The sequence below is a fragment of the Gymnoscopelus braueri genome (assembly GCF_963280865.1).
Source record: "Gymnoscopelus braueri genome assembly, chromosome: 19".
Taxonomy (NCBI): domain Eukaryota; kingdom Metazoa; phylum Chordata; class Actinopteri; order Myctophiformes; family Myctophidae; genus Gymnoscopelus; species Gymnoscopelus braueri.
Window position 1 is genome coordinate 18,627,188 of NC_137621.1, and position 26,042 is coordinate 18,653,229.

Genomic DNA, 26,042 nt, shown 5'->3' on the forward strand with positions numbered 1-26,042 from the left:
ATCTGAGGATGAGAACAATCTCAACAGGGGGTTCTTGTTAACTATCACAACAGCAATGCATGTATTTTACTGTAGTGCAAAACATCTACAAGTGGCGTAGCTCTGTCTCTAGTGATGCTACAGGAAACAAGATGATCATTATCTACCTCCAATCTCTGCCCATCCCACAGCAGACGGATGCCCTCTCGTTATCTACAGGAAAACATTCATTGTGGATCTGGATTCTGCAGTCTTTTGACGGGTGGCATTACCTGGAATAATGCCCAAGAGATGTAGGCCTTTGGCAAGAGCACTTGAGAGACTCTTTCTTATAAGGACTTTAGTTTTTTAATAAAGTCCCAATTAACCAGCAATAGAGAGGTATTGGCAGATTTTGTTTGTATGTTGAAGTCTTTCAGTCAAAATAATTGGACAGAAAAAGTAGGTCTACCCATTAAACAACACTGTTCTCTAACTCAAAACAAGACCATTTAAATAGCCACTTTGGATGTTAAACTCATTGTAACATTTGAAAACGGCAGCAGAAATTAGGCATCCAAAACTGAGATACTGGAGAAGGGGGATTCTGAGGCTTGAAGGACCCCTGTTGGATAAGTACAGTATTACAGGTGACTATTAGATTATTAAAAGATGTTTTATTGTAACAAACAATAAAAACAATACTGAGAGAAAGAATGCTCTTCTAAGTAACTGTATGGCACAACAATATAGGCTACGTGTGTGTGTGTGTGTGTGTGTGTGTGTGTGTGTGTGTGTGTGTGTGTGTGTGTGTGTGTGTGTGTGTGTGTGTGTGTGTGTGTGTGTGTGTGTGTGTGTGTGTGTGTGTGTGTGTGTGTGTGTGTGTGTGTGTGTGTGTGTGTGTGTGTGTGTGTGTGTGTGTGATATATATATATACATAGACACACACATCTGTTTTTGTACAACACAACCCTGTAACTAATACACAGTACATTACTTTTATGCTTGCTTACCACTGTGGGCTGCACAGTTATCAAAAAGGCATAGCAAAAAAACAAAAACATAATGGCAAAAATAGGCATAAATAATCTGATGAAAGTACCAGTATATAAAATGTCATTCGTTCTTATATCTAATACAAATGTGAAACTGTGTAGTGTTTTATACAATAAATATTAACAGAAACACGAAGAGTATCTTGCACATTGATGTACAGTAAATGTTACATGTTACTGTGATACGGAGTAACACTGTCCACCTCTCATTCTGGTGGTACACAAATTAGAGTGCTTGTCACCCTCAAAACAATAACAAGGAGTTTTTTTTAACAATTCTCAAAATGTTACTCTGCTGTACTCCATTGTGTGCATATCAAATACTATACTTCTGATGTTGACATTCCTGTTTTTAGTCCTTGACAGATTGATTTTTACAACCAATTTTACTGACTGTCATTTTAGCATGAGGAAAATCTATTTTTAGAGCAAATGCATTTATTGTAGCTGTTGACATTGACAAAAATGTACTTAAAACTGTCCATTTTGATGCATATCAATACTTGTGTGTGTGTGATCAAGTGCTACAGTAGCACATTCTACTGTCTGTTCATACTAAAACACTATCGCCACCGTAGTTCACATACTTCCAAGTTGATTACACAGGAGTCTCTGTTCTACTACTATATGAAAAGCTAGGTACTAATTTAGTAATTCTTACATAGATGACATTTTCACCCACTGTACTAATACAATAGAAAGACAAAGTTAATTACCATTATTTGACAATCACTCTACAAAAAAATCTGTACTTCACATACCATTTTTTACTTCAATGTGTAGGCTTGTTTCACATTTGACTTTCACACTATAACCTTTTATACTTTTAAAGCTTAGTATCCAGTATCCACCACTGGATTAATAGCTAACTGACTATTTGGGACACAGAATAACATTTTTATGTAACATTCAGTTACTCTCAAGAAGCCCACACACCCTAGAAAAGCTACTTCACATAGTTTGTTATTAATGCCTTATTGATAGTATACTGATTGTCTTTATTGCCTGATTGTATACCACAGTAAAGTACTGATTGGCTGTAGGCAATCTACCCACTTTATATACAAGGTGTCTGTAATGTTGGGTCGCCCCGATGGATCACCTGGTAAGAGCACATACCACATAAATAAGGTTAAAGACCTTACTGCAGCGGGCCTGGGATTGAATCTGACCTGACGCTGTTTGCTGCACGCTATCCCCTCTCTCTCCCACCTTTCCTCGTCTCTCTCACTGTCACTGTCAGAAATAAAGCAGAAATTCTGATTTTAAAAAAATTCATGAAAAGGACCTGGAACGTCAGTGGGATCCATAATCATCCAGGATGCCACATGGGGTCAGTGTCAGTCTCATGTGTGGCTAAGAGGACGAGTCTTCCTCTACAGGGTGGAGGGCGTGTCTCTTCAGAAGAGTCTTTAGAATCTCAACCTCTCGCTCTGCTTCCCTCAGTTTCCGACGCAGCATCTCGTTGGCTTTCTCGAGCTTCTGGACATCCTGAAGAAATTACAGCTTTCATCAGTGTTGTATATCTTTATCACATACTGTATCCAGCCTTTATTTGATCTGTCTGAGGGGAGTAATAAAAGGACAAAGAGGATGATAACTGACCACCCTAGGGGCATTATGACTAGTTGCAAGCAAAAGTGCCACTGCATGCTGAACTGTCCCTGTGAGCGAATGTAGTTACATCATAATCATACTAGATCATACCATGAACACCCAGGCTATAATCTATAACTGGTTAGTTTATAATATATACGATTCATTCCATGAGTGCTGACACACAGTAGAACAACTTGTTACTGTAATGTACAGAAGCACCTGCTTCTCATATATAAGACTCAAACAGCTGAATTGTACCCCCACAATCTTGCTAGCCTCCCTCACAACCCTATTGTAGGAAATAACAGATTCTATGAAAGCCCTGTAGAACAAAATCCCCAATTACTTATCCACTTGAAATTTGGCTACACGCCAACCAGTATTAAAATCAAATTTCAGACGATTGTCAATAATGGAACCGAGATAAGTGGTTAACAAATCCACTGTCTGGCCATTTATGACACTACTCTGAGGAGCTAATGGAGATAGTCTAAAATCAATGCATGTGTCTTTAGTCTTTGTGACACTAAGTTGTAGGAATGCCTCTTCACTGGGCCATGGCTGGAATGGAATATGAGGATACTGTAGATAAGTAGTGCAGTGTAACACGAGGAATATTGACCTAAAATGTTGTGATCCTCACTGTAACTGTCCCAGAAGGAGAGACAGTGGTTTCAGTTATGATTATAAATATGTTTTGTTTATGTAAAATTCATGCACACACTGGGTTAAAAAGATTCATTTCATTATGAATAAATAGTACTAAAAGTTACAATAAAGATTAAAAAGGTTTTATATAGTACAAGATTTAAGGTAAAAATGCTGTGCCCATTGCTTTGAGGGTTTACGGTAATTGGGCACAGAGTCACATGGTCAGAGTGAAGCTGTCAATCAAGAGTGAGAAGCAAGCTGAGTTGATCCAGAGAGGTCACATTTAAGAAACTCCAGAGAGAGAGAGAATAATATTGCCAAAGTTCTGCACATGGTTCAAGAGGCGCACACGGTAAATGTTTATTGTATTTATGCCTTTCATTGATTTGTGATGTATCTGATGTGTGTTATCAAAATGTGCAAATGTAAACTTTGTTTGAGAAACTTCAGTGTAACGTGGCAATAATTGGATGCACCTGTGTGGACTTAATAATCTTCATGCTCCATGCTTCACAATGACTGGACTCAATAGTGCCAAAAATCCTGAAGGGGGCATTTGCTGTCATTTGGTAGCGAGGACATCTTTGTGAGGTACAAACAGGTTGACTTAACATTGCCCCCCACCAGTATGTCTGCAGCTACTATGCCACGCCCCCCCCCCCCCCCCCTGTGGTGACGACACGTTGGCAAGCACTATGTATGTTTATTTCTTTTATAGTTTTCACTGTGTCTTGTATGGTGTCTGTTTGGAGGGGTTTGGAGAGTTTTGATGGAATAAATCCCAGAAAAGACATCTGTATGATGCGTGGACATTTGTTGAACCTGTGGCAGTTACACTCACCATTTCCAGAGCTTCATAGGTGGGCTTGTTCTCCTCCTCTGCTCCCTTGGGCTTTTGCACAGTGGAGGCTCGGTTCTCCCACTTGGCACAGTGACGCTGCTTGCGTTGTGGCACCGGACTGGGGCACGGGGTGAGGGTGGGAGTTGCAGGTGGGACCAGGAGAGAAGGCTGTGGGCAACTGGAGTCGGGGGTCGTATCGGGCAAATAGGGTCCATCAGTCTGGGTGCCACTGTGGACCCTCAGCGCCCTTCGCAGCTGAGGCGGCTGCTTCGGATGGGAGGGGACTGGGGACTCTGGGCTCCAGTCCTTGCATTCATGTGGTGGGTAGGTGAAAGGACCTTCCTCTGAACCTGGAATACCAACAGGAAGTCACATACTGTATGGGTAGCTAATCATGATTTAGCCGTTCCTACTTCCTTTTTTACATGAACCACCCTGCCAGTAAGTAACGGGACTCCCTCTGTCTTTGGTGTTTCGACCAGGTGGGCGAGGTTAGGTTAAGGCAGTGGCAGTGACCCATTTGTGGGTTGCGGACCCATTTTTATGGGTCGCGACACGCAAGTAAATATCCCTTTTTTACTTATTTAAATTATATATATACATATATTTCAAAAGATTTTAAATTTATTTTCTTTAATTTGTTTTCACAATTCATAAAAATAATCTAAATTCCATAAAAAAGAAATATATTTTTTCAAGTGGTGAAAATAGCAGATCTACAAGCTCACAACGCGTCACATCGCGACACGTTGTGAGCTTGTAGATCGTTTTTTTTCCAATAGTTTGGGTCCCAGGAATTTCTCTTTTGGTCACGACCAAAAAAGTTTGGGAACCACTGGGTTAAGGGCATATTTTCTGAGGTCAGGGTTAGGTTTAGGCATATAACCATGCCCACCTGGGCGAAACACCAAAGAAAGAGGGAGTCCCGGTAAGTAACGGAGGGAAGGTGAACCCAGTGGAGCCAACTTCCTTCAGGTCTGTTGCATTTACGCCTCCTGTGATTGGCAAATTCAAAGAATCAAAGTTGCCAAAGTTGAGCTTCTCTGTCCTGCAGACAAAAGCTCTGTGTATGTGCGAGATTGGACAGAGACAATGGAATTGCCTCAAACTTTTTTGTCTGTGCATACCATACCATACCATACTACAAAAAGTAAGATTCATAAGCACCAAATGTACAGTAGTTATTCTCCACTGAGACTACCATGTAGTTACCGAAAGCACTTTCAGTGTCAGTACTGTAAGTGAAAAGGTTCCTTATGACAGCTGGAGAGCCCCATGCTCCCTGTAGTTTTCCTCTTGCAATCTGTTGTGATTTTTGTGTGTTTGTGTACATTGTGTAAGATTGGTGACCGCATGCAATCATGCAATGGCATTGTGGCAGCACGAAGGGCCGAGTGCAAACACATTGTTTTACTCTTCCTGTGTCACAAGATGGCACTGTCTTTTACTTTGACAGACTCAATCCAACTTAGCGGTTATATTTACGGGTCAACAAAGGTGTGTGCTTGTTACACATCATTGTATGCAAGTGTGCACATTCAAAGGTGTGCGTGCATGCGTGGGTCTGTGTGTTTCGTGTGCTCTCCTCCACCGACCTTCCGAGATGCCCATGTTGACAGGTGTAGAGTTTGGGGTTGGACTGTCGGTGGGGCCTGTCCCTCTGATGTTCTTCTTGCATTCAAATGCAACCTGATCCTTACACAGCTTGTGGCAGTTCATCCCACAGTCTAAACGGGCCCAAACAATGCAAACGTGTTAGAGCAGGAACTAGTCATTTAGTTATGTTCCGCCACTGCATTCATTTAACGTTATCACTCAATGCCCTACACACCACATGATGTAAGCCTTCCTTTCTTTAATGTTGTGCATTCTGCAAGTGCAATGCTCAAACCATTGTGTGCTCATTGACATGTGAACTATTTGTTTCTCTCTAGACAAGGCAAAAAAAGGAGGGGGGGAAAAAGTGGTTTTGTGGTTCTGACTGCACACTGCAGGGTACAGCTAACAGTCTGCAACACAGAAAACCACAAACTACAACCTTTTAAGATTGCTCGACTGTACCTGCTCTCAACAAATAGCTGTGACTCTTGTCAGTATCCTTCCTGAAAATACTCTTAAGCCCTATTTTATACTTTTAAACATTTTCTGTAATAGTGAAAATAGAGGATCTATAAGCTTTATGACACGTTGTGAGCTTGTAGATCTGCTATTATACAAATTCATTTTTGAAATAATGACATGCCAGGGATGCCAGGTTGAAAGTGGTGGCTAGACTACAAAGGCTACTAATCAACATACTGGCACTCTAAACTAAATGCAAAATTCATTGAGCCGGGTTTAAAACATGCCACAAAATACCACAAGTACAATGATCTAAATCTCTTATGTCTCTCTATTAACAAACTAGACAGGAATTGAGAACATCACCTTTGCACCTGTAGCCCTGTTTAATGACGCCCCACAACTGTGAAGGAAAAGAGGAAGAAAAACATTTGTATGAAGATAACACCGAACAAATGTACAATAGACATGATGAGCTGGCATTCAAATTTCCACGCATGATTTACAGTTTAAGAGTGCATTGAAAACAAAAGCGATGTGTTACTGGTTAATATAAATGAAAGCAAGAGATTCTCTGACTGCAGGTACAGTATGTGGTTCAGTGTGGTACAGAAACAGGAAATATAATATATTCAACCCAGCTACTCTATAACAGGCATGTAGCTTCTTTGGTTACTTACTGGAAAGTGGTGTTAAACCACCAGACAATACCCACACCACCAATAGAGTACAGACTCCAGTAGAGCCTTCATTCATCCAGGGTAGGTTTGCTTCACACTCAGCGACAACCCGCTTCACACTCATAGAATTACACACATTCACACCTGTCCAGTGTAACCACAGTCTAAATCACACCGGACGAGATACAAATGAGCATTTCGCTTGAATCATTTCAGTGACGCTATTTCAGTGAAACGTCACCCTGTTGTATTCACACCGGATGAAACATTTTCCCCCACACACATACTGGCTGTCCGTCACTCTGTTCCCTTTAGCGAAAATTGCCTGAGTTGAGCTCTGGGCAAAATAAAATACAAATGTAGTCTTTACATTGACTAGTTCACCCCAAAAATTACTCATTTTCTATCAATTACACAACCCATGAAGTATTGAATTCATGGCGATTATTTTGTTTTATCGCATTCCTAAGCCAATTATTCTATTACCGGCGGAAAGACGCTATTGTATCCGAGTAGGAGACTCAAAGGAGTCTCTTTGAGTTTCCTACCGGAAATACACCCGGTCATCAAATTATTGGCTTTAAGGTCATTACACATCGGCGATTATGCGAATATACGCAAAATTCGGACTCGGCCCGAATAAATAAAAGACGTTTTTTTCGCTCCGCGAAACTGATGTGGAAGCTTGCATTGACTTTATAAGGTTTAAAAAAAAAACATATTATTCGCATGAAAAAATCGCCCCCGGTGTGTAAAGAATGCGAAAGAAAACTAAAACATATCCATGAATTTAAGTCTCCATGGGAGGTGTAATCGATAGGGAAAAAAATTATTTTGGGGTTGAACTATCCCTTTAACATTGAATCGCTTCGCTCCAAAAACTGAGCAGTGGAGCATTTGGGGGTTAAGTGCCTTCATCCAGATACAGTATTTCCTGCCGGCCCTGGGGACCACACAGGGAGCCCTCTGGCCACGCTCCTATACCCTTTTTAGACCATGTGTGTTTTTCACTGATCTTGTAAAATTATCAGTGTGCATGTTTTTGCAGAAGGAGCGAGTGCATTCTCCGGCAGCGGCAACAGCCGCGGAACGTCCGCGGAACTTCCGGTGGAGGAGCGGCAGCTCCCGGCAGTGACTGCCGGCGGTGGAGCGTCAGCTGCCGGCGGAGCAGCGGAACTGCCGCGGAAACTGCCGGTGGAGGAGCGGCAGTCGCGGAACTGCCGGTGGAGGAGCGGCAGTCAACTTCTTTTTCCGCCGATAAAGTATAGTTTTGGACCATGACGGAGCCGCGCCGAATCAGCAGACCTTGAGGCCAAGGAGTCGCGCCCGAGCGCCTCCAGGCGCGAGTGCCCGCGACGACCGGCCGATGGTCTGCTATTCGACTAAGCGGCGTCCGAGTTATGTACCGATAGGCACAGAATCGTAAATAATATTAGTGGGGACTGCGTTACACAAACGCAGCACACTCCCAAAGCTGACGCCACCGGCAGCTCCAGCCGGCGCCGCCGCCGCCGCCACCGGCAGCAGCCGCTGCCGGAAAATGCACTCGCTGTCCCTCTGTTTTTGTTGTTACGGTAACGTTAAAACAGCTGCAAACTGTCAACCTGGGGGGAACCCCATTAGCCTTAAAGTGACATTTTCTTCCCTGCACAAATGCTTCAACCCAGGATAAAGATCATCAACCTGGGTTACTAGGGTTAAATTACAGATAGATGGCTTCACCCTGGAGTGAGAATGCAGTGTGAAATGGCTTGTCTAATCACCCCAGGGCAAACCCATGTAATATATACGAAAAGCATCTACAAGTATATTTCCTTTACATTATCATTTCTGGATTCTGTATAAAAACTTACAAATCCGGAACAGTTGTCGCAGAAGGTGGGCTTCATGTAAGTGGTCTCTTGGAAGTTGTGGACAAAGCCCAGACCCAACTTGGAGCAGATGACACTCACACGCATGAAATAGGCTGTGATCTCATTTCTACTGATGTGACCTTCCCTGTACAAACACAGTACACAAGGTATACATCAGTCAGCAATTTACTACACTGTAAAATCCTGAGTATTAATCTAGACTCTGAAAGTGATACCATGTTATTTGAATCCATTCTATGGTCCATACTTCTGTCAATTCACAGTCTAACATACATACCTCTTTAACATGAGCTGCACTGTAGCTCTGATATTAAATGTTAATTTAGACAGAAGACATAATGTTCACATAATTCAGTCAGTGGTTGCATTTCAGACGGGGCTTTCAAGAGAGAACATAAACGATGATGCAGTGACAGGGCTGAGCGTGATAATTGACTACTGCGGGTTCTGCTGCTATTTTAGTTTCCTGCTGCTACAGTCATCAATGCTACAGGTTCCACTTTTGTTCCCTTTCCACAAAAGTTTTAGAAGAAAGCCCGGGTTATACTTTGTCGCACGACGGTGTCGCGAGCCATAAATGGCAGACCTACAATCCATGCATGTTGTGGACTTGTAGGTCAGCTATTTTTTTTTTGCGCGACACCATCACACGACAAAGTACATGACCTGTCAAGTATGCAACGGGAGAAACAAACCGCAATGCATCGCAGACCCTCCACACACCTTTCTTTGTCCATGACACAGGAAGAGAAAGGAAAGCTAGCAGCAATTTTCTCAAAGTCCTCTTGAGAAATGAATCCATTTTCATCATGGTCATAGTTCTTAAACACAGACTGTGAACCACAAGGAGAGGGGAAAATACATTATTGACAGACTTTTATAATAGTTCAAATAAATGACAGTTACAGTACATAACATAATGAGCGACACTAAGCTAAATGTACAGTAATAATGAGCCACTCACGTCCACCATTCTTTGCACATGTTTGCTGATGGTTCTGGGGTCTGGTTTGGGGGCCACTCCAGATGCCCAGTCCACAACCACTGGAGGTCTAGAGGGGGTGGCTGGCTGATAGAAAATCAAACAATCACTAAAGCAGCCTCTAGACGGTCAATAAAATGGATAAGCTCCCCAGATTAATTCTATTAGACTAGATCCATTTATAAACTACTACATTGACATCACATGTAAACAGTTAAAACATGATTAGTTAATGCAGTCTGCACTTACAGTACATGTAAAAGACTTGTGAGGAATGACCATTCCATTCTTATATAGAATCCATATTCACATATTTTTTGTAAACTGCCATGTGAGTATAACGTATACAATAACAACAATCAAATCTCAGAGCAAATTATGATCAATGCTTAAAGGTATGGTGTGGTTACTGTACATCCACCTGTAAAGTTAGAATGAAAAATGTTTAATAGTCACTCACAGGTGCTTTGGAGTTCTTGGGCTCCCTGGCATAAGATAGCTCATAGATCTCATCCTCCGTATAGTATAGGTCCAACGAGAGCTGTGGGGAAGGGTACAGCTAGTTTAATATGTAAAGCCTACAGTAGGTCACACCAGCGATTTGCAACACGAAGAAACCGTCATCACAGTGGTCTGAATTGCCCCATTGCAGGTCGGTGCATGCCGGCTGATTGTGTTGCAAGAGATTCAACCTGTCCAATCGCATGCAACAAGTTGCAACGCAATTCTGATCACACAAACACTGTGTTGCTCACACAAATCTGCCATTGTAACTTACTGTATACACATATTGTCCCCCTTCTCTTTCTCCCTGTCTCTCTCTCCCTGTATCTCTCTCATACACACAGTCTAGTGATTCAGGTCAGTCTTTTTTTGTTTTACCGCACGCACTTGCCTGTGAGAGAGGGAGAGAGAAAAATAGAGCGAGCGAAAGGAAGGGAGACCGTATAGATATTTAATATTTGTATATACGAGTATATGCAATATAATATAATAGGCTGATGTGCTATGGAAACATTAAACAATCTCTGCTTGTCACCTTGACGTGGCCTGTCACTGTCCATTTGACGGCCCGTTCTGCTATTATATTGCTATGGCAACGGCATTGGGTCAAGGCTCGCCGCCTGAATATGGACTGTCCAGTTTTTTATGTTGCAAACCACCATTTTGGGGATTATGTTGCAACTCTGCTCGTTATGATTCTTTAGCCTGAATAATGTTGTGCATAATAATAATGCACAACAGCAAGCGCAAAGGGGGGGGGTTAGCTCATTGCATATGACAGCTTAAATAACTGTTAACGCAGTTCAATTATTATGCGTATCGATTTAGAATAGTGATGAGACCGTAGCAGTGCAGTTATCTGAAAATAATGCACACCCTCCGGCCAATCAGAATTGAGTATTCTGCGTGACCATGGTATAAAGCATGCTGTAGATAGACCATCTGAAACCACCAGACAGCCAGCAGAGTTCTTCTACATCTTTGAACTGCACTACAAGAGACAATGTAATGGAACCGTAGCTACAGTGAGAAAGACCACTACCACAGTAACACAGCGATATGCACTCTCACACTCACTCACACTCAACTGTCACCCACTCGCTCATCGATGCACACCCTCGGCACACAAGCACACACAGTTTGCTTACTCATCATGCACACCTACACACATCACGGCTTGCATTTTATTGAGCTAAATCCATTTAAAGCTATATACTTAGTCTGCTACTTTTTTCCCCAAATCCCTTTGCAGAAATTACTACTTTGCGATGTGCTGTGAGCAAGAGTTCATGTGGTTATTCTGGTTAATGAATAAAATGTTATTTCAACAAATATGCATGGAAGGATATTATAATAATACAATATAACTGGTACATCTGCAGTAGTTGGAGATGATCTCCCTACTCTTCAATTGAGAAATCTTGACCCTGGTGTCAGGGGAGGACCGCTACTGGCTGATAATGTCAATTAAGTTATTTGAAGCAGATGGCACACTGGATCGGATGTGTGTATACTATTCCCTCTATGCAAACCCTGGCCCAATTGTTTTTATTGGCTACACTGTCCTCCCTTTGGCTGGGTGAAAGTGATACACCCACTTGCAGCCAGTCTGTTTACATTATGTAGCTAACAAGCTAGCCCAGGCCACTAACAGTAGATACTGTAGATAGCTTAATGTGCACGTCATTGTAAACAAGTACTACTGTACGTGTAGTTTGGGAAAAGCAAATAACCTATTCCGTGCACCATGGCTTGCCAACTCGGAGGGCCAACTTGTCAACATGCAAGGCCATTGGCTGCTTGGCGTGGGCCTGGCGTGCCTCACAAGCCTCGACGCCTCACTGTCGGCATGCCTGCCTTGTTGTCAAGTGTTTTAAAAATCACAGAGGTGGGTAATTTTTTAGGGGGAATGACAATGGACAAAGATGCGCTGCCATCTTTACTGTAGTTCAGACATTTTTGCAATTACCTCTCTCCGTTGGGAGAGGGAGACAAACAGACATAGAATGTAAGGACTGCAGTTTTAAAACATGGTACAAAATACCACAAATCATATGCTCTAAATCTCTTCATAACTTCATTTGATTGGCTCAACAGCCGATTTGAAGTAGAAACACAAGACACCTTCATACGTGTTTCCGGTTCAAATCTGCCAGTGAGCCAATCAAATGAAGTTATGAGATACTGACCCCAGTACAGGATATGGGAATGCCACCTTCTGGAAAAGTCAACTACAGTCATACACAGAGCCTATGCTGAGTGCATAGAAGCTCCATATGAAACAGCAGTCTGAGGTGGTTGCACTTGGCTTACCGTCAGTAGATGCACCAGATCTTTGTTCGCATCCAGCCGAGGTGGGATCTGCTGCAGTTGAATCAGGTCATTGATGTGGTTGTAGAGTGCTTGCAGCTTCTGGACGTTCACCTTGTTCTCATCCAAGTAGTCGGACATCGCCTCGTTGACCGAGATCAAGTCTTTAAGGTGGACACCCAGGATGGGGATCTTAAATCCTGCACACCTGCTGTAAGCCTGTCTGTAGTTGTCATAGTTCCTACAGGAGGACAGCAGGTCTGTCATCTCATTCAGCACCTGTGGGGGGGGGGGGGGGTACTGTAAATTATGCTACTGTATATGGCAGTGGTCTTTGGTGTGCCCAAGGCATACCAAAGGGAAAGTCAAAACCGCAAGGCACACATGTATTTATATCCATGTAAAATAGCCTCTATAACACGTGTTATCACTCTTATCACTCTTTAAATGTTAGTTATTTACTAAAAAAAAAATACGATTTTGAAATATTGTTTTTAGGGTATAGAATTTCCCTCTGTATTAGGGAAATGCACACAGTACTGATATATCAAATTACAAAATCATCCATAACTTTTTTGTACACTGTACTGTAGTTGTATACATGTACAAAGTGTATATTAATGTGTAAAATAATGTGCGGTTATCACAAAATCCCAAGGCACACCTACTGTAAACTTGTGTCACGGTACATCAGTGTGCCTCGGCAGATCGTTTGAGAACCACAGGTATATGGTATTTTGTACATGTGCATTTTTTAAATAGAGATCTATTCTGATTTGATCTAACCGTCCCTGAAATCCAATGAGCAGGTCAGAAACCTGTGTGTTATCTTGTCAATAATATTACTAGAACAGCATTTTACCATTTGGAAAAGTTGTCTCAGTGCGACTATAAAATACTGTACTGGTCCATGCATTAACCTCCATCATTACTGTAATGCCCTCTTCCGTCTCCACTAGACTTCTTAAAAGGATTATTGAAAGACTCATTCAAAATGTTGCAAACGGTGTTCACTAGAACAAAAAAAGCTGAACACTACCCCTAAAGTATAGAATAAAATCAAAATCTGGTGAAGGTGCATTTAACCACTTTAACCCTATGTACTTGTGGGGGCTGAAAGCCGAGCAGTTAAGGTGTGTACCACATAGGCTCTGATGCCTGACAGCGAGTCCCAGGACTGATTCCCATGACCGGCGGCCCTTTGCTACATGTCACGCCCTGATTCTCTCTCCCTGTTTCCTGTCTCTCTACACAGTGGACTATCATTAAGGGAAAAAAATAAAAACCTATGTCGTACTTAAAATATCCGATCCACAAGCTCACAACGAGTCACGATGCAACGCATTGTGAGCTTGTAGATATGTATTTTTTTTACCTACCAAATGTTTTACCTATGACAAGCCCAGAATAGGGACTGGGACACCAGGTTGAAAGTGATTAATCATTATGGTCCTACTTTCTGAGACGAACTGCCTATGACCTAGCCTGGTAAACCCTCCCTCCGGAAATCTCAATTCCATTTCATTTCAGGAGTGAGTCTGGCATGAACCGCCTCTCTGCAATATTGGCTGTGTATGCCAAACGGCCGCGCCTATCAGCGTCGTCGCTCATTGTTCTGTGATTGACAGCTTACGTTGGCCAATCAGGTGGCGAGTTCGAGTGAGCCCAAAACACGAACGGCAGCCATCTTTTTCTTGTGCGGCCAATTCTCCGCTATTTTTTTACTTCAAAAAGCTCTCTAACTTCTATTTTGAGGCACGGAATTTACTTATAAGATATCGTTTGGATAGAATTTAGTTGTTTAACTTCATATATGTGGTCAATTAATCATGACAAAGCCTATTTAAAAAAAAATTATTAGAGAACCGGTAGGGGCGGGCAGTGACACCATTGTACCCGAAAAAGGCAACCCATTTTGGGTATGGCTGTCTCAAAAGTCCCGTCGCGTCACATTAAGACTGGTGAACTGCTGATTGGCTGAAGGGGAAAAATTATCATTGGCTGAAGGGGTTGTCAGTCAACGGTATTACTCCCGCCCAACTCCAGCACAGCCAATATTGCAGACAGGCGGATCAGGCCAGACTCACTCCTGAAATGAAATGGAATTGAGATTTCCGGAGGGAGGGTTTACCAGGCTACCTATGACCTGAGATCAGTAACAACTGTATTGTCTTCTATTCTCTCAGTACTATTGTTAGTCTCTTTCTCTCTCTGTTTGTGTATGTACGTTGCATTGCAGTATCCGGTGTGGGTGTATGTGTGCAACTTGTAGGGGTGGGGTAGTGCGGGGGGGGGGGGATTTCTGTAGTATTTAAATTGACTTGTCTTGATTCCAATAGGTTGATTGTAGCAGTAATTTAATAGTTAATTACCATTAATAAAACAACTGCATCAGAATATGTTTATAGACTGTGAGTAATTATAAGGCTGTAGCATTGTCTAGCACTGATTGAATATGATATATGTAATATACTGCATATTGGTATGTAATATACCATAATTGATGTGTCATATATAATATATTATACATGATGTAATATTATGATATATTGATCTTGATAAAGAGGCATGTGTGACCCGTTCAATACCTTGGAGACCTCACTGGGGACATGCGAGCTGGTGTCCTTCAGTCTGGAGATAGCACTGTGACACAGGCCTCCCACCACCGCCATTAGTGTGTTAAAGTTGTGCATAAGATGCAGGCTCTGGTGAAAACATAAACATTACATGAACAATAGATGAAGAGATATGAAGAGCATGTTTCAATCCATTACCACATCGTACCCATCCTTTCTCTCCCACACGCACACAGCCACACACACACACACACACACTCACACTCACACACACACACTTAAACTCTCTCCAGGTACTGTAGCTGTAGACTAGTTACATAATTCACACAAGTTTTAGTTGCATAAGCCACTCGACGGTTGCTATCTGCTTGTCGCCGCGCTGACATCCAGCTCATTGTTTTATGCAAGTGTTTTTCTCTCCCTTTCAGTTCTCTGTTCTCTCTATGCATTTCCTCAGCAGCCGGTTTTGATGTTCATACTTGTAAACAGCAGTGGTGTAAAGTAGTTAAGTACATTTACTCAAGTACTGGACATAAGTACAACTCTGAGGTACTTTTACTTAACTTGAGTGATTCCTTTTTGTGATACTTTATACTTATACTCCACTATAATTACTTGACAGCTACTAGATACTACTAGTTACTTAGATTTTGATTATTACTACAAAACATACATTAACCGTAAGCCCTATTTATAAGCCCTATTTATACTTCAGCTATTCAAAAAAAGCTGATCCAAAAGCTCACAACGCGTCACAGCGTTGTGAGCGTTGAGTACTGTAGATCAGTTTTCGTTTTTTTTAAAGTTGAGTACTTTTACTTTGCTACTGTAAGTATATTTTGATGCCACTACTTTTGTACTTTTACTCAAGTAACATTCTGAATATAAGCCTTTTATTTGAAACAGAGTACTTCAACTTTAGTAAAAAAAAAAGGTAGGCTGCTTTTTCCACCACTGGTAAACAGCAGCAGCAGGATGCATACATGCAAGAGAGCAAGAGGTCCTACAGAGTTCAACTGTAGAGCTGGTTCTCTAAAACTGTGGTTCTCATTCTTCTCAAACATTTTCATGTCAAGGACTCACAATTTGATATGCATTTGACACCCATCTGAAAGTACTTTGTGCCAGGGACCCCCCCATACAAGATTTGTGTTGTTAAAATGTTTCAGAAATAGTTTTAGGAAAACTACAAGATCTACAAGCTCACAATGCTTCGCATCTTCTGAAAAGGGGGCTTAGTTCGTTGTACCTAAACCAATCATAGTCTCAGCCGATAGGAAGTACGTAACTAAGATTTGGACTTTTGGGTATTTTGACATAAAATAAATACATTATTGGATATGCTCTAAAAGTGTGAAAAACTTATTTTTCACTTCATTAAGTCTCAAAGTGTTTACTTTAAACAGTTTCTCATTTTGCTGGTGACCTCCTGGATCACCTTCAAGGACCCCAGGGGATCCCCGAACCAGTGCTCTAAAACCAAAACTTCACACGAGAACCCAGCCAGGAGTGGGACCCTAAATGTATCATAGTATTCCTTGACAACTCACTTAAACCCTATATACTAACAGTATATACTATACTATACTATATATGTATATACTAACCTATACTGTAGGCCTCTATACTAGGCCCCCTCCTTTTATCACACCACATATTTTCGGTGAAAATAGCTGCTCTACAAGCTCACGATGGGTTGCGCCGTAGATATGCTATATTCCCCCAATGTTTCCCCCAGAATAGGGACGCTAGTGGTTATCTGGTTAATATTCCAAGCAGACATTTGTCTATCAGTGAACGTCTTTGATGGACTAAAAGCCTGGCACTGAGCTCTTGAGAACCATTAACAGCCCTCTGTGAATATGCATTATCAAACCTCAATTTACTACACCACACTGAAGATGCTGAGTGGGATCACGCTGTCTATGGGACAGAACAATACCACATAGAAAGAAGCCGGTGATAAACAAAAGTGGTAAAAAAAGAAAAAGAAAAGAAAGAGAAATAAGTAGGTATATTTTCCAGATAGATAGATACTGAGGAGATTCAGGTGTGGTTTCACAAATGTCAACGAGGTCATTGTGACCTCGTTGACATGTGTTGTTTGATGTTTGAAAATAGCTCAAAACCAGTAGTTTTAAACCAAAAAACTATGTGAATTGTTTGTCCGTTTCAATTTTAACATTGAAGTGGATGGAGCAGCAAATCTTTGGAAATTGTTATCTCCTTATTCGTTTTGAATATCGAAAAAACTTCAAAACTAAAAAATTAGAGAATCTTTTTAGATTTTTTTTTAGACGTTTATAAACGTCTTTGGTAGGCAACAGCTAATTTCTCAAAGACGTTTATAAATGTCTTTGGCAGTTATTGTGTTAACACGGTCTGTTAAATGAAACCTCAGGATTCTAGAACAGTACCTGTGCCACGTGGATAAACTTGGTGAAGACCTCAGCTCTCAGCTGAGCTGTAGGCCTGCTCAGCACCATCAGCTGGACCCACTGGGAGACCCCGTTGCACAGGGTGATGGAGCGTTCCATGGTGGGAATGTCCTTCATGCAGCAGCTACGTATGTAGTTCTGATAGTCTACAAACTAACCATGTGAACAGACAAGAAATTAATAGTAGCATGGAAACTGACGGAAAGCATTTTCCCTCAAGGGGAAATACCTAATTTCTTAAAGCTGCAATCCGGATTCTTTTTTTTTTCATAATAAATACAACTTTTTTTTTACCAATTTGTATGGTATGGTAGAGTATGATAATACAAGCAGTGGCTGGAGGTGGTCTCTCTTCCATTGCCAAATTTAGACCCTAGTCTGGCAGTCGTGTAGGACACCTTTTGGTTGACAAGTAGCCCTGCCTTAAGCTCATAAGCCCAATATCTCCCCTGGCCAAGGGAGGATTCCCTCTTGGTTTCCTCACGCCAGAGACCTGGGTTCAAATCAGTGTTACAGTTGCACATATCTGTCTCCATCGGGAGAGGACATAAAACGTACGGATTGCAGCTTTAAGGTATTCTCTCAGCATGAAAGCTTCGGCAGACACAAAAGGCAACCTGTGTACAGTGTAGGCAACCTGTTGCAATGACGGCCCGTACTCACTGATATTCTGCAGAACGATTTGAACTCCAGGTACGTGAGATGTTCCGCTAACTCAATGGGCTCCAGGTGATCAAACAGGAGAGACACCTTCCTCTTTTTACTACTGTTAGCCTTGATCTTCTGACTGGCCTTCCACGACCAGTCCCGCTCAGTTCTACAACACAACATAGAAAACGTATTACGACAAAGTACCGTGGTGCAAACACATAAAAATAAGAAATCACAGTTTCAAGTCATTTTTCAGAGTTTACTGGTTTTAGGGGTTTCTTGTCATGAAAAGGGGATTCTTAAAGGTCATTGAGACCTTATGCTGCAGCTACTGTACACTTGAAAATCCTCAGTGTTAATTTATCCTTTTCTAATTCTGAGTGTACAAATGACACCAAATGGTTACATTTGTACTCTTTCAGATTGAAGAAGAAGAATAGAGCGTGCACACTCACATGCTTACTCACAAGTGCTATATATTTATTATGCATCACTGAAAACCACATGTGAAAAAGCATGATTAGAAGAGAAAAATAACATATTCACATAAGCAGGTATAGTCAGGTATAGTTAGTCCACAATAGGGAAACAAAAAATTAAAAGTGTGTGTTCTATCAGCTTTTTACATGAAGTGCAGATGTACTTACATCCACTTGGTTTCTAAGAGAGGAGACAGATGCTCCTGTCCCTGATCCCTGATAAGTTCCCTGAACTGTTCCAGATGATCCGACAGAGTGTGGTGCAACCGGAACATTATCCAAAACTCCTGGATCCAATACCTGGATGCAACATATTTCACAATACACACACATCATTATGATACCGTTGACTCTACCGAATACATTTAAAAAATATATATACACAAGTGAATGTATATGTTTATTTACACACACGCGCACACATACTAACCTGATGAGGTGACATATCCTGTGGCACTCAGCAGATTGCTCATTGTCCACTGCTGTTTGAAATGTAAGGACTCATTAAGGAAGAGGCGACTGAGGATGATGAGTAAATTGTGGCCTTATTGTCTGTTTCAAATGTACTGTAGGAATCAATTCAGCATCCTCTAAACATTGTTTCAGGTTTCGGCACACATGATAATACACATTGAACATGACACTACAGCGTTCAGGTGCACACAACTCATCGACAGAAACTAGACAAACCAAATTAAAAGCCAAACAGAAATGACATTTGGTCGTTGTGGGAGAAAGCAACCACCATGGGGAAACTGTGATGAGTGTCATTGAATGAATCATTCCACAGTCAACTGCAATCCTTGCTCCTTCTACTGTGGAACATTATGCAAAGTAAAGCAAAGTTTTACTGAAAATAAAATACCGGTATGCATACAACGCTAGAATATGTGTATGTGTGCGTGTGTGTGTGTGTGTGGGGGGGGGGGGGGTAGTAACAATTAATGTATTCTCTCACTATAATCTTGATTATGGTTTCATGTGTTGTGAGGCCGTGATATCACTACAGGTATTTATTACCTACAGGATGCTGTGCCCTACTCACAATAACACATTATAGCCCAGTGGATTAATAGAAAACAACATCTCTTTATTATGTGAAACCACTTTTTAAAAATGGCCTGACATCAATTGGCAGGGAACAGCTCAGAGTGATGCACATAAAAAGGCTAATTGCGTCATGGGAGCAGAAGAGCAGCCCACGCAGTCCCAAAGCCAGACTGCGATAAAGGCTGCAAATGCCTCCTGTTTGTCTGCTGCTTGATCCTAACCCACATATTGACCATATTTGATGGATCCTTTTGGGCCTTCTGCTCAGAATGAGAGGAGGGGCGGGGAGGGTAAAAAATAGAAAGAGGTGCCCCTGATGCTCCGCAGTGTGACATGGGTCTTCTTGAGCAGGGTCTGTTTTAGCAACCGAGGGTTCTGTGTTTATATATAGCTGTGTTTATATATATAGTCAGGGGATATTAAAAAAATCTTGGAATAAATTCCTTACCAAAAAAAATCTTCACCAATGTGTTTGTAAAGGTGTCTAGTAACACATCTCACAAAGACTGAAATGCAGTCCCCCTAGGAGAATTTTTGACAGCTCCTTAAAGTTGGGGTACCCACCATAACCTTGGTTAAAAAAAAAATCTAAATTTAATTCTGTTTTACGTAGCATGTGAGGTGTCAAACTAGGGTGTTTTTATGATTCTGAATCCATTGCAAGCATTTGTTTTGCACCAAAACCACTCCTTGGGCTAAAAACGGCCCAATCTCAATGGGCTTTTTACACAAAAAGTATACCTGGAAAAGGATGGCTATGGCCGTTTTTAGCCCAAGGAGTGGTTTTGGTGCAAAACAAATGCTTGCAATGGATTCAGAATCATAAAAACACCCTAGTTTGACCCCTCACATGCTACTTAAAACAGAATAAAAATTTGATTTCTTTTTTGATTTTTTTTTAACCAAGGTTATGGTGGGTACCCCAACTTTAAGGAGCTGTCAAAAATTCTCCTAGGGGGACTGCATTTCAGTCTTTGTGAGATGTGTTACTAGACACCTTTACAAACACATTGGCGAAGATTTTTTTTGGTAAGGAATTTATTCCAAGATTGGAAAATATTCTGCTAATATCCCCTGACTAATAGCTGAAGTGGACTTGAAATGGTTAGAGCCAGAGGTAATTAACACCTGAAACCCAAAGCCTCATGAGAGGCTTCATGACGACACTACTCTTTCCTTGAATGAAAGCCTAGATTACATAACCCCGTAATAAAAAAAACTAATCTACATATATGAAGTGGTGAAAATTAATGGGCGGGCATAGACAATTTTTAATGGGCCCCAATGCAAGATGGAAATAGTCTTGGCTAAAATGCTTGGGGATACAGTGGGCTTTACACTCAATACAAAAACAAAGGAAGGGAAATGTATGCTGTGGTGTTACTAATTAATTACTAGGGGTATACTACACAAACTGCCAATCACGTTTTAGGTGAGACTGACTGACAGACTTCAGCCAAATTTGGGGATTTAACGGCACGGTTCTTCAGGAGGCTAGCCATCTATACAAGGGTCGGTCTGTGTGTCCGTCTGTCTGTTTGTCTAGAGTAATCTTGCAAACCGCTGGACCGATCAGTAGGGGTGTTGGAAAAAATCGATTCGAATACGAATCGCGATTCTACTGTTGGACTATTCAGAATCGATTCTCTTTTTTTTTAGATTTTCAAAAAAATATATATATATTTTTTTGGGAGGATCTTGGATCTACCTTTGTGTGTTTACATTATTATCAGTTGATAAAACCTTTACAATTATAAAAGCTACATAAATGTACTCTGTTCTCATGCCAGCAGATTGGAGTAGATCCTGAAATCCTATGTTTTGAATCAAGAATTGTTTTGAATCGAGAATCGTTTTGAATCGAGAATCGTTTGAATCGGAATAAATCGCTTTTGAATCGGAAAAAAAAAAAACGTTTTTGAATCGAGAATTGTTTGTTTTGAAAAAAAATCGAAAAAAATCGGAATCGTGACCCCAAGAATCGGAATCGAATCGTGAGATAGCAGAAGATTCACAGCCCTACCGATCAGTGCCAAATTTCTTTTTCACACTGCCAGTAGGCTAACTTAGTATCTCCACAATGTTTTTTTTTCACATAACCCTAACCTTTCCCAAATGTATACAGGCTGGCCGCATGAAGACTGAGCTCCACATTGGAGCCACACTGTTCCCATATGGATCCACATGATTCGATTTTGATTCAATTCCTAGTAAACATCCGTTTCCAAATTTGACCAAAAAAAGGTTGGCTTAAGCCTTTGTGTTGTATTATTTCAGCTGTTTTAGATTTATGAGAGGTATACTTCAGTCAGAATATAGAAAGATATAGAGTGGTGAGTTTATCCAGAAGGTCACTGGAGGTCATGTGGAGACGATGCATGGCCAGGGTGATGTTCATCAGGTGGCTGCTCCCACACACACATCCATCATTATCTGTAAGAAGAAGCAAAATGCACAGACATCAATGTAATGCTACATAATCATGAGGTCTACTATAATCATATCGTATATAATATAATTCTGACAATTGAGTTCAATCAATGGTCAGGCTTTTTTAATCGGTCAATACTTGCCTATACAGTATATCAGGTACTGTATATCAGTATCGGCGTATATGTTTTCCTATATGAAAACCTTTTTTATAGAACATAATGCAGAAAAGATGCTTGGGGTAGTTATTTACATGTGTATAGTTTTAGTGCACTTACAGTACAGTAACAGTATGTCATTTTTGACAATAAAGTTAATTGTGAAACTGCTAAATATTGTGACACACACACACACACACACACACACACACACACACACACACACACACACACACACACACACACTTCATAATAACTTTCAAAGTAGACCCCAACGCAAGGGAAGGAAGGCAAAAACTTGACATTGAAGACTTTAGTTTCAGTTTATTTCTCCAGTAACACACGTAGATTAGCGGAGCAAGCAACAGGGACAGACATCAAAACCAGGCTACAGAAAACAGTCGACAAACAACAAACATTCAGGGAAAGACAGGTATAAATACACTTGGAATGACAAACGTGAAGAACAATCAACCCAGGGATTGGCTGGGGCTAACAGGACACAGGTGACACAAATAAACAATAATCACAGGCAGGAGTAGGGTGACCACCTCCAGACAGGTCCATTGAGGTACAGATTAACCCGTTTCGCGGGACATCGCGGGACGCATGCACGCACGCGCAGCGCGCGTGCATGCGGACCACTCCCGCGCGCGCGCTTTGCGCGCGCGCGAAATTTTTTTGCGGTTCTGGGCGGATTGGGTTCGTTTTTTTCGCGGTTCTGGGCGGATTGGGTTCGTTTTTTTTCCAGTTTTTGGTTTCTTTACTTTGGTTTTAGGGTTAGGATTAGATATAAGAGGGTATTGCAAGTTAACTTAAAAATGTAATGAATTTTTTTTTTTTTTATAAAATAAAAATCTTTTTTTTTTTTTTTTTCCATAACTTTGATTTTCGGGACATTGCCCTGCTTGTGCGGGACGCGGGACAGAGGGTCCAATTTCGGGACTGTCCCGCGAATTTCGGGACGGGTGGTCACCCTAGGCAGGAGACCAGAGCCATACAGTATAAGAAAGTTCTGACACTAGTGTCCACTCTCATTGTAAGAATGGAATGCATACTGTAAGTGCGCTGCCTATCTTAAGATTGTTCCAATGTTTGGAACTATAGCCCATGAGGCGAGATCAAAGCATGACGTTAATTTCAAAATAATATACAGAAACACAGATCCTGACAATCTTACAATAAATCTTACAATAAATGCACGGAATCTCTGTATGTATGTACGTCTGTAATCCACGTATCTCGCGAACCCTCCGACCGACTTCAAACTCGGCACGCGCGTTGCCGCCGACCTGAGGGAGTGCCGTGCCCGGCGTCGAGTCGGTCAGATAGGCGATTGTCCAGAACCACTAGAAAAGACTCTGTCCGTGGCCCAAATGAGCCAATTGATTGGCATGGAAACCCCAGCCTAAGCTTGATTTGGCAAATTCCCCACACCTGTCGAATTCCCCACATCTGCCATTTGATTACTTAGTCAGTCCACTTTCCACAGTCAGTTTGCACTCTTCAGACATTCTCCACAGATGTTTACCACTCCACAAGGACTTTCCAGAACTGCCATCCCCCCAATATGCCCATATATGGGCATTCCCATGTATGGCCATATACTGTTAACTTCAGGGATCTCCATAAATGGGCGTAAAAGGGACATAGGTAGACAGACAGACACAGAGATCTCCATATATGGGCACAAAAGGGACACATACAGAACGGTACGGTACAGTACTCTGACAACAAGTATAACGGGTATTTCATAACAGGGTGGGGTCACGCATTCCCTATTTGCATCGCCAACTTGCATCGTTCCCGAGTAAGCCCGACGGGCACAGGTCTAATTGTCTAAAATAGCGTATATACAGTACAATCTCACTCCGCATGTCACATGATGATACCTGTGTCGTTTGGACCTCCAAGATAATGGTGGATTTGGCCACACCCTAACTACCTGTATGTGTGTCTCAAAGAATCCATGGAATAATAGCATTTTTCATGACCTCAGTATTTCTATTTTCTTTGTCATAATAAATCATAAATCAGCACAAATCATGCTCAAGCCATGGCATGAATACTTCAAAATGGTGCACATACTATACGATACACCTACACTATAATTAATTTTGTAATATTATTAGCACACACCGTTTCTGAAGGTACGTGCATTTCCGGTGGTTGTGTGACTGCTATGCGGTCTACGCTTTGCTCATTTCTCACTTCCTGTCTTTGTGACCAGACCACCTTCCCTGTCTCGCTTCTGTGTCTCTGCAACACTGCAAACACTACAATAGACTTCATGGAATCCCAGGAGGCCACAGACACATTATACCCTGTTAGTAACACATTACAAACATGTTAACCACTTAAGCTCTGTTTTATACTTTGTCGCACAATGGTGTTGCACAGCGAAAATAGCTGATCTACAAGCTCACAACATCGCATCACGACGCCATGGTTAATGTTTAACACCAAGGCCAAACCTAGTTTGATCTCACCAATCATTACCCACAAGTTTGATCTGATTAATCATTTCCCTCAGACCACTGATATTCTACTCAATATAAGCTTTATAATCTGTTACTGTGCTCAGCCTAGTACATATCAGTCTGTCAATATAAACCAGAGATTTGGGTTTTCTGGCTCTTGAATCCCGCAAACTGTGACGTCACGTCACACAGATCAATGGAGAACGAAATGCAAAAGTTGACAGTTCAAGCAAACACTGTACTGCCTGGAGTGGGCAATCAACGCCATAATGATAATACTAAATTCCGAAAATCCATTGGCATTCTCCTTTAAAGCCTAGACAGCTGGCATTATCTTGACGCCAACCAGGACATTAGGTTTCCATGCACCCACTTTTAAGCCATATCGCCTTGGAAATATCTCAGATGCCATGGTAACGTGCTCCTTTCTAATCTTTGTTATCTATATGCAGTGGGCCACTCCTGCAACCACCTAATCCTGCCCTCATATCCCGCATGGGGCGTGTTTCTATTTGCACCACCCTACAATCTCTGCCAACTAACCATAGTCAATCTCAGGGAAATGTGACCTGACCAGTCCTGGTAACAATGCATACCAATCTGAGCCAATGGATAACTTATTTAGAGAAAAGGGAGTATAAAAGAATACTATAATGAGTAGATACAGTATTAATAATCATGGAGTTCACGTAGCTTCTCTTTTAACACCTCTATTTCTGGGTGTTTAGAATGTACCTGCTTATTAGCTTACTTACTGATGAATTATTGAGATAATTGTTGTTGTTGGTGATGGTGGTAGTGCGCAGTAAAATCTATGAGGAGTGTACAAATGGAACCAAATGGTTTCATTTTTTTCCATTTGTATAATCTTCGGAATTCAAATAACACTAGATTTCACTGTGTACTGTACACTATCTTCACCAGAATACTCAACGACCTCACACCAATGTAGCACAGTGTTGTGTGAGGGAGCTACTTTGTGTCACATATAGAACATAACTTTCATAAGGAATTCCGGTAATAATTCCCTGTTTTCCTTTCACTGTAACTAAATTGCTTTAATTATCGAGCGGCAGTCTAGCTTTACTTCAAAAATATTTAAAAAAAAACAGCCAGATATAAATCGACCAATCCGAGACTTTCTGCAAATATGTGACAGGAAGCCGTGATTCTCCATCAGGTAAACAATTGCTCCATCCTCTTTTTTTCACAACTTTCCAACCACTAACGCCGTTGGGTTAATTGCTAAAGGAAATCCCCTTTGG

General features: G+C 41.4%; 1 protein-coding gene across 1 annotated transcript in view; it reads right to left on the minus strand.

Moving 5' to 3' along the window:
* Positions 1–659: 659 nt before the first annotated feature.
* The window catches only part of LOC308073994 (RAS guanyl-releasing protein 1-like), a 29,951-nt gene continuing 4,568 nt past the window's right edge, over positions 660–26,042 (minus strand). The window contains exons 3-17 of the mRNA XM_080413308.1: positions 22,035–22,142; positions 19,090–19,150; positions 18,828–18,959; positions 18,193–18,346; positions 17,509–17,682; positions 15,104–15,220; positions 12,519–12,794; positions 10,162–10,242; positions 9,684–9,788; positions 9,443–9,552; positions 8,699–8,843; positions 6,532–6,568; positions 5,700–5,831; positions 4,105–4,454; positions 660–2,504 (exon numbers count right to left, since the gene is read on the minus strand). Coding sequence (XP_080269434.1) covers positions 2,370–2,504; positions 4,105–4,454; positions 5,700–5,831; positions 6,532–6,568; positions 8,699–8,843; positions 9,443–9,552; positions 9,684–9,788; positions 10,162–10,242; positions 12,519–12,794; positions 15,104–15,220; positions 17,509–17,682; positions 18,193–18,346; positions 18,828–18,959; positions 19,090–19,150; positions 22,035–22,142 — 2,117 coding nt within the window. The 3' untranslated portion in view covers positions 660–2,369. The remainder of the gene's footprint in view (positions 2,505–4,104; positions 4,455–5,699; positions 5,832–6,531; positions 6,569–8,698; positions 8,844–9,442; positions 9,553–9,683; positions 9,789–10,161; positions 10,243–12,518; positions 12,795–15,103; positions 15,221–17,508; positions 17,683–18,192; positions 18,347–18,827; positions 18,960–19,089; positions 19,151–22,034; positions 22,143–26,042) is intronic.